This window comes from Acanthochromis polyacanthus, chromosome 5 (assembly GCF_021347895.1).
Source record: "Acanthochromis polyacanthus isolate Apoly-LR-REF ecotype Palm Island chromosome 5, KAUST_Apoly_ChrSc, whole genome shotgun sequence".
Lineage (NCBI taxonomy): Eukaryota > Metazoa > Chordata > Actinopteri > Pomacentridae > Acanthochromis > Acanthochromis polyacanthus.
The window spans coordinates 42,783,762-42,793,647 of NC_067117.1; the positions used below are offsets into that span (position 1 = coordinate 42,783,762).

At 41.3% G+C, this 9,886-nt stretch overlaps 1 protein-coding gene across 1 annotated transcript; it reads right to left on the minus strand.

Moving 5' to 3' along the window:
* Positions 1-18: 18 nt before the first annotated feature.
* arfrp1 (ADP-ribosylation factor related protein 1) lies at positions 19-9,886 on the minus strand. The gene is made up of 7 exons (XM_022214833.2): positions 9,522-9,886; positions 8,883-8,970; positions 8,447-8,529; positions 3,872-3,953; positions 3,677-3,747; positions 3,215-3,315; positions 19-1,634 (listed from the first exon to the last, which is right to left on the minus strand). The coding sequence occupies exons 1-7, from the start codon at positions 9,612-9,614 to the stop codon at positions 1,547-1,549; spliced, it is 606 nt and encodes a 201-aa protein (XP_022070525.1). The 5' UTR covers positions 9,615-9,886; the 3' UTR covers positions 19-1,546.

Below are 9,886 nucleotides of genomic sequence, written 5' to 3' on the forward strand. Positions count from 1 at the left end.
AGACGAGACAAGTTCTGGTTTGTTGAACTGAGAGTTTTATTATAACAACCTGTTTAACACAGTTGATGTGACTGGCAGAAGGTTCGTACTTCATGCATCCATTCAGCACACTTTGTGCATTCAGGCTTCGTAGAGTTCATATCCAGTTACCCAGCCACCTGTAGTGTCTCCACAAATTATGCATTTTAACATTTCCAGAGTAAGTCAAACTAAATCAGTAAGAAACCCAACTATGGATAATTTACAGAGGCCAAAGGCTGCAGAGAAGAGCACACATCTGGAAGGACTGTTGGGTTCCTGCATGGAGCTTCACTGAGCAAAGCAACACAAACACACAACAATATACAGCACTGGACTTACAGTAGCTACTCTCCTTTTCCTCCAAAACATGGACCACATGAGTTTTAGATCTCCATGTTAGAACAGAAGAACTCATCAGACTGATTTCTACTCATCTGTCCAACAGGTGCTCATGCTATCGTAGCTGTAAATCCATAATATGACACTACAATAGCTTGAAACATGTTGACAAGTAAAAACAGAACCCTCGTTCTGTGGAGAATCAAACTAATGCCGTTGATCAAAGTCACACATTTAGAGATATCTTCTGAGCCGTATCTGTACACTGAGGCCTTCTCCAGAAATCCTCTCTCCACTCCAGCCTCTTCTACAGAGGCTCTTCTGCAGATCAAACAAATCAGCTCCATGATGGTTCCAGGCTCACTTCAGATCAGAATGTTGGACTAATTCACACATACATGTATTTGGACATACTTGTGGTTTCTGGCTAATGCTGGTACTCTCATTTCCATGTGTGTCAGAACTACTAATAGTTTGTGGCATCCCTTCTGTCCTTCCTGCCAGCAGAGGCGCTGTGCTGTTTATATTGTGTTTATGGGGTTGGGGTCGTGTCCTGATTGACCTCACAGAGTCACAGAAACAGTGTTGAAGTCACAGGACAAGGTAGAACTGCTCTCCACTCATTCAGACGACACAAACAGCACAAAGAGTCTGACCAAACACTGAATGCTGGGAAGGGACGACAGGCTGAACTGCTGATGTGACAGCGAATGAGCAGATGTGGTGAAAAAGAGTAAAAGATTGACCAACCAACACAACACACTCCAAAAGCTTCTGTTCCTGTCTGAAACACAGCTGCTGCTGCAGTATTACTATCTGTTGACACAAGAGGATCGTTTTCTTCCATTCCAACTAAAAATGTGAACTGAACATTGCTCCGTGAATTAGATAAAAAACAGGTAACCCTTTATGAAAGCTGTGTGTATTTTATGTGAGAAGGTGTCAGTGGAGGTCCGTACAGGCAGCAGCTCAGTCTGAAGAAGCAGAAGAAACCACAGCAAGTGCAAAGAGGCAGATGTGGAGTTATGCTTGGTGATAAAATACTGCTGCACTCTAAAAGTAGAAATCCAAGCCGTTCAACGTCACAGGAAACATGAGGAGAGTCATCGGCTCCAGGGTTTACACGGAATGTCCTTTAGGAGAAAGTTCCAGTCCAAATCACACCAGGAGGTGATGATGGTTGTGATTATGTGATGTCCTTCTGTCTGGGCGGCCGGTGGATGTTCCTGACCACACACTTCACCATCCACTCAATGCCTTCGTTCACTCCGTCCCTGCAACACCAAAACGTTACATAGGACACTGTTCAGGAACTGGTTCATCAAGACAACTGGCTGTAAGCGCTCAGGTCCAGAAGAAGATTCTCTGTTTCATTCTGTGGGGTAAAAGTCTGGAACAGTCTGGGTGAGGAGATAAAACAACGTCCAAACATTCAGCAGTTCAAAACTAAATACAAAGATGACGTTTTCACAGAATACAGGGATGAAGTGAGGCGTGACAAGTAACTATTTATTTCTTTAATAATTTGTTCTCTTAATTTATTTATGCATATTATTAGCTCAGTCTGTTCTTTCTGCTGTGATTTGATGTTGTTAGGTCCTTTTGTATGTAAGTGGACATATTGGTGTATATCTATGCTAAATCATGTGCACTTGTTATTATTAATAATAACAATAATAATATTATTATTGTCAGGGGCTGCACAGTGGGTCAGTGGTCAGCACTTTCGTCTTGCAGCAAGAAGATCCCCGGTTTGTGTCCCGGCCTTCCTGGGATCTTCCTTCATGGAGTCTCCATGTTTTCCTGTACATGTGTGGCTTTTCTCCAGGTTCTCCAGCTTCCTCCCACAGTCCACAAACATCCATCCATCCATTCTCTATACACCGCTTTATCCTCACTAGGGTCACGGGGGGTGCTGGAGTCTATCCCAGCTGACTCAGGTGAAGGCAGGGGACACCCTGGACAGGTCACCAGTCTGTCACAGGGCTACATATACAGACACACAATCACACTCACATTCACACCTACGGACAATTTAGAGTAACCAATTAACCTCAGCATGTTTTTGGACTGTGGGAGGAAGTTGGAGTACCTGGAGAAAACCCACGCATGCACAGGGAGAACATGCAAACTCCATGCAGAAAGATCCCAGGCCGGGATTTGAACTGGGGATCTTCTTGCTGCAAGACGACAGTGCTAACCACTATCCACTGTGCAGCCCCTACCTGAAACATGCTGAGGTTAATTGGTGATTCTAAACTGTCTGTAGGTGTGATTGTTTGTCTCCATGTGTAGTCCTGTGACAGACTGTTACCTGTCCAGGTGTCTCCTACCTTCACCTTCAGTCAGCTGGATAGACTCCAGCCCCATGACCCTGATGAGGATGAAGTGGTGTGTAGATAATGGATGGATGGATTATTACTGCTTATAAATGGTAGCATTTTGAAGAAGCAGAATGAATAGATCTGCAATCATCATGTAAGGAGAAGCGGTGGGATTAGAAACTTGGACGTCTTCCCATTCCTTTTTGAGAAATTTATCCATTGTCTTTTGTTGCTTTTTTTTTAATGTTGAAAATAAACTTTCAAAAACAAAACAAAAAATAAAAACAGTTAGAATAAGGGGTGGAACAGGAGTCAGGACATGGCACAGCTTCTTCATTGGTCTGTTTGTTCTGACCTGCTGGCTCTCATGGAGGGAAAACTCTAGAAGCTCCATCTGATGTTTGCCAGAGCACTAGTCCTTCACTCATAGCATGCCATCAAGGTTAGCACTGTGCTCACTCTACATGTACCACATGTTAACCCCCTGCAGCCAGCAGCATGTGCTGGACCAGCTTGTATTTGAGTCTTACCCTGTGAGGGCCGTACACGGCTGGACTAAACAGTCACGCTTGCCGATCTTCGGGGCACAGTCGCTGAAGGCTGTCTTAATGTCCGGCACTGACAGACAGTTCTAGGGACAGAGCAGACACAACACATGACTGAAGGCAGGGTCAGCAACAACAAAGCTGCCAGAACCACCGTGCACACCACAGGGTAACTAATTACTCTAGTTTCTACTCAGTGGTGTAATTATTAAGACAATTCAGCTACTGAATTTAGAAAACAGAACATAATAAAAAGGATCCATCAGAAACCCTGAAGTGAAGCCTTCTAAAGTCCAGCCAACACCACACAACCTCAAGATTTTTAATATATTATGAAATAAGAGGTGTTTTTGAATTTTGACTTGATATACTTAACGTATTGCTGAAACAAATGTTATCTTAGCGTGGATAGAAGGACAAAACACAGAGAATAATGTGTATTCATACCGGTACGTCTTGCTTGTTGGCGAGTACCAGGAGAGGAACGCCTTCCAGAGCCTCGCTGCTGATCATTTTCTCTGCAGGAGACCAGACTTTAATTACTGATTCAACTACAACAGACACAAACCTGTCGACCAGAATGCCATTATTTTACAGACACAACCCATTTTATTCAGAATACAGCAGACAAACACCACTCACCAAAGGCCTCCTTAGATTCTGACAGGCGCTCTTCATCAGTGGAATCTATCACATAGATCACTCCATGGGACTCAGCGTAGTACTGAAGATAAACACAGAGAAGACAAACAGCACATCAGAGGAGGCTTCTGGGCTGACTGAGACCATGACGATAGAAGGTGGGATGAAAAATCCAAAAGTTCATGTTGAGAATTGTTTCTCACTAAATACAGGAGGTCCTCAGTTTACGGCGTCCTCGACCTACAGCGTTTCATCGTCAGAACTGGTTACATGGAATTAGCTGATGAGCGGAGCGGATGAATACGTCGTCACGCAGTGCTGTCAGACTCCTTTGTTTCCATTCTCTGGTTGTACTCCACCTTGGATTGTGCTGCATTCACTAACTTTTTGTCCTTCATTATGGCTCCCAGCGTAAGTCAGACTCTTCTGATGCTTGGAAGAAAAGGAAAGCCGTCTCCATGGAAGTGAATTTAGATTGAATAAAACACTGGGAACAGAAACACCGACCAACATGGATCAAGATGTAAAAACAGGTCAACATGTTGTAGCAACCCTCTGTGATGAATGAGTGAGACTTTATCTGGTTCTCTGCTGGTTTATTGAACCTTCACACAGGATACTGTGGACCACAGCCAACGCCAGAAGAACTAGAAAAACCCATAACTTAGATCCAGAATAACTAGAAAACCCCATAACTTAAATCCAGAATAACTAGAAAAACCCCATAACTTAGCTCCAGAATAAGTAGAAAACCCCATAACTTAGATCCAGAATAACCAGAAAAACCCCATAACTTAGATCCAGAATAACTAGAAAAACCCCATAACTTAGATCCAGAATAACTAGAAAAACCCCATAACTTAGCTCCAGAATAACTAGAAAAAACCCATAACTTAGCTCCAGAATAAGTAGAAAAAACCCATAACTTAGATCCAGAAGAACTAGAAAAACCCATAACTTAGCTCCAGAATAACTAGAAAAAACCCCACAACTTAGATCCAGAAGAACTAGAAAAACCTATAACTTAGATCAAGAAGAACTAGAAAAACCCATAACTTAGCTCCAGAATAACTAGAAAAACCCCATAACTTAGATCCAGAATAACTAGAAAAACCCCATAACTTAGCTCCAGAATAAGTAGAAAAACCCCATAACTTAGCTCCAGAATAACTAGAAAAACCCCATAACTTAGCTCCAGAATAACTAGAAAAACCCCATAACTTAGATCCAGAATAACTAGAAAAACCCCATAACTTAGTTCCAGAATAACTAGAAAAACCCCATAACTTAGCTCCAGAATAACTAGAAAAACCCCATAACTTAGCTCCAGAATAACTAGAAAAACCCCATAACTTAGATCCAGAATTAGCTGCCGTTCCCAGCTCTTTCTACTGCTGACTCTCAGCCAATCAGAGGTGAGCTAACTAAACATGGTATGTTCACTGACATTAGGTAAATCTGGAACAATAAACATTGAAACCTCAACATCAGCAACAGTATCTGTCCTTTACAATATTCTGTTATCTTCAAGTAAAATGATTCATACGTGCATGAAAGTCATTGGTATTCATGATTTTATGAAAAACTGATCATAACATGATGCACAGAACGGCTGTGGTTACATTTTAGCTGGAGTTCCGACTTGCGACAAAAATCGACTTATAATGGAGTTCCGTTCCTAAGCAGAGACCTCCTGTATGTTATGACTGGAGGAGGTAAAGGATTACATGTAGATGTTTTTAGTGCTGCAGTGACTAGTGTCAGCAGCAGTCAGTTCAGGTATACAGGCTTGTTAAAGGTTTCAGCACTGAGTCGGCTCATACAGCCATGTTTAACCAGCAGGCAGTCTGTCACGCTGAGCTAAAGAGTTTCAACATTATTGCAGATGTCAGGTCCTTCCATATATTTACTTGTCAGTTACTTAAAAATTACAATGATCCGGCGAAAACAAGCGTTTGTCATGTCAAACATTTGAGTCTGAACACATCGCTGTTTCTTGTAGACATGTACCATGGCAAACCTCACAAAAGAACATGTAAAAAAGATTTGTTTGTTCAGTTCAGGCCAGCACGAATATCACACAAGGCTTAATGTTTCCTCAAGATAACACATGCTGTCTGACAGATGGTTCTGGCTGCCTTTAACACCATTTTATTTCATTGTTTTACATTAAATGTGCTTCCAGTCACCTGTTTATGGGCACATTTTCCGAAAGAGAAAAAAGTAAAAGCTCCAACAATTGGGGGTGGGGAAAGAAAAAAATCAAGTGTTACACATGACTGAGGAGGAAAAGTTGATGTATTTAAACAGAATGCCATAAGGTGAAACTGAAGCATTGAAGTGTTGAAGGTATTCGGAATATGAGGACATGAAAACATCAGATGAGCCCAGATTAGACCTCCTATAAGAGTATTCTTCTTTGTGTCTTCTTCTTCACCTGACTGCTGATCAATCCACTCCACATAACCACATGAGTGGACAGAAACATGCATTCATTTAGATTTTCTTTGGCTGATACTCTGGAAACGTGGCTGAATATGTGCTGAATTATGCCATGAACTCTTCAGTCTGTTTTATCTGCAGCCACCTCCAGCTGAATTCACTGAGCTACAGCTTAATGTAGAAAATCTAAGATGATCAGGAGTTTATCAGTAAACTCATACCTTCACGTCTCTCATTTTACACATGAAAACTGTCAGGTGACCGGTTTACTCTGATTGGATACAACGATATTCCACCTTTAACCATCAGGAGGCGTCTGTTTGACTACTGTTGATTTGTTTGAAGCAGGCGTAAACTAACCGTGATGTCACCCGTTGGTTTCAATGCCGAGAAAATGAAGCCTGGATTTTGCTACTTCCTGGTCGCCGTTTTGGATTTTTTGGAGCCAGTGACGTAAAAAGCGTCATCAAACAGACTGGACCGGAGAGAAACTAGGGGCAGGATTGGCTGAGGACTCTCTTATCCCGCCCACATTTTACCGCAGAGGCTTCTGTTGCTGTCTATCAAGTATAGCCACGTCCCCTGGCTCCACCAACTTTAACGATTTATTTTAAATTCAGTATTGATTTATTTTAAGATCGGCCACCTGATCTCTCATTTTGACCATGAAAACTAACGGGAAAAAATCCTGAGCTGTAGAACATCAGTCTATCACATTTTATTTTTTCCATAAATGAATTGGGGTCTATGGAGAAAAAGCTTCTTGGAGCCAACCCAAGCGGACGGCGTGATATTGCAAGTTTTTGACACTTCCAGGTTGACTTCAATTCTGGAGCCAGATGCTACGTCCATCTTTATATACAGTCTATGGTTTGAAGCTTTCTTCTAATCATAAACTATGGATATTTCAAATGGTATCTGAGACATTTTACAATGATTTAGCAAAAACTTTCTGAGTGATCAGATTCTAGCAGTGATGCAGCTTATAGTCTGGATCCACGGATTTATTAAAGATTTCCGTATCATTGCTGGATAGCAGCACGGTGTCACTGTAACCATGACAACCAGTGAACACTACATCAGCTGATTGTGATCCTACTACAAATCCACCTCTGAGAACTTATCAGGACTTATCCATCAGAAATGATCCAGGGAACAAGTGATTAAACTGTGGGGGTGTTTCTGAGTCCCATCAGCTCCCACCACCTGCTACATATTTAGGTCACGTGATTCAGTGTCTGTACATAACGTACACATGCAGAACACACAGCTGTATGCAGCACAAGTTCATTCACACCTGTGCTCAGGTCATTTTGTTTGTGGGTCCATCTATATTAAATGTTGTTGTGACTTTTGATCATCAATAACTAATAAACAAACGCAGCATTTCTGACATATGGGAGCAGCCTTGGAGGAGGACTGATCTCTGAGTGCTTTTCTTGCTGTTTTTTAAGGTACAAAATCAAAGTTTAACCAAAATTACTTTTTGTTTTATTTTGGACCTAATACTTCACAGTATAAAGGATTCCATATGTTTTATTTTGTGACAAACAACGGATGGTTTACAAAATCTCATTAGTTGATTTCTGCATTATCAGTAGTTTTACTGATTTGTGCTCAAAGACGGGACTTTTCATGACAGCTTCAGTTCTTTTCATATTTCAACTCACCCATAATCAGAATTATACCTGTCCAATACAGCAGATTCTGAATCAGTGGCATGATGATAAATTTCAGGCTTTTGTCTCTAAGAGTTGCTGACATGTTGTCATCCAAATGCAGCCTAAAATTTCAAAAGAGGGTGGTCAAGATTTTTTTTAAAACTACAAAGTGCTTTTTACAACAAGCTAAAATATACAAATATCTTAATTAATATGCATACTTCATGCCATGAAAAATTCTAATCAGAGATAGTCAAGCAGAAACTGCTGATTTGAGATGGAGAGACCCCAGTAAAGGTTTGTAAAAACAACTTCTTTGACTGTTTTTTCCAACTTTTCCATTTCTTTCTCAGAACATTAGCCGATGGATCTTGACATGCATTTACAGATGTAAAGTAGTTTTAGAAACACAGCTCCGTTCTTCCAGGCATGAGTTGTGTCTTCTCAGGAGGGTTAGGGTTAACCTACTCACTTTGTCCCACAGAGACTGAAGCTCCTCCTGACCTCCCAGATCCCAGAACATCAGACGAGCTTTTCCCACATCGATCGTTCCAACTGTGGGGGAAAGTGAGACATCCATAAACACCTTAGAAAATATAGAATAAAGCCAGAGGAATTAAATGCCCTACTGTGAACTAAAAGACAGGCAGTATTGGGACAAGATAGAGTCAAATGAAGAAAGAGTGACTGGAGCCTGCTACCTCAACCTGAACACTGCAATTATACATTCAAAATACTAGGATCACAGTGTTTTGGTGAGTAGTTATTATACACAGAAACAGAACCCTGTCATGTTGATTTAGAAGACGTGTAAACAGTAAAGTGAAGCACCTTTAAATTGTAAAGGGATGGTTAATATGCTCATCACATCTAATTACAACTGTAGTCATACTGCAGCATTCACTTACTGTTCAAACCAACTGTAGTCGTGATCTTTGACAAATTCATTCCCTTGTAGTTCTTACTGAACTTTGTCTTGGTTTGTTCCAGGAAGGTCTGCAGAGAGAGAGAGAGAGAGAGAGACGGTCAGAGCACGGAGTAAATTAGACTGAGGTGGTGACCATACAGCAGACAACAGGGATACTCCCACTGTCAATCCATCCACCTGAAGAGAAGGAATACAAAGAAGAGGAAAAAAATCACCACTGTCAAGCTCAGGACAATAATGCAACATCCTGAAAATACAGGCCTCTTCCCGAACACACTTTTTAATATTTACAGTAACGGTCATGGAAGCACTGTCCTTCCTACAATATTAATTCTGCAATGACCCAAATACAGTATGTGCAGCTTGTGAAGTATAATAAACATGTTTTCATTATCAGGCCTCATTTTCTAATTTACTCAAGTAATAAAGTGTTTCCAATAATTCCACTACGAAATCGACTTCTTGAAGCTGGTCTGAAGTCTTACAGGGCAGGAAGAAGCAAGACGACCACAGCTAGTTTCAATGAGGAGAATAACAGCTAGCATTACTATTGTTAGCATTACTGTTGTTAGCATTACAAACCATAGCATAACTGTCAGTGGGTGGAACATCAACGTACCGTTTTCCCGGCATTATCCAGTCCCAGGATCAACACACAGTATTCATCCTTCTGGAACATATACTTATATAATCCAGACAATAAAGTATACATCTTGTAAAAATGGCAAACGACACAACTATCTGCTAGCTGCGCTAACGCTGAGTTAGCACGCTAACTTAGCTTAGCTTACATATGACATCAAAGACGGCAAGGGGCGCCGCTGTCACGTCATTCTAGTTAAAGTACACGTACACGTTCACATGAGTGACCAACAACCTTACATACATGAATTAAGTGTGTGTTCAGATCTCCCTGCGGATCTAAACACAGACAGCAGTGATGCTACGTGTAATCTAACCAGGAAGCACGAAGGAGGGGATTAT

Bases quoted from the DNA above. Each gene is read 5' to 3' on its own strand.
- arfrp1 (XM_022214833.2), bottom strand. From the start codon at position 9,614: ATGTATACTTTATTGTCTGGATTATATAAGTATATGTTCCAGAAGGAT. The intron at 8,971-9,521 runs GTACGTTGATGT...CTCTCTCTGCAG, and splicing joins TGGATAATGCCGGGAAAACG to ACCTTCCTGGAACAAACCAA. The intron at 3,316-3,676 runs GTATGAATACAC...CTCTGTCCCTAG, and splicing joins CCAACAAGCAAGACGTACCG to AACTGTCTGTCAGTGCCGGA.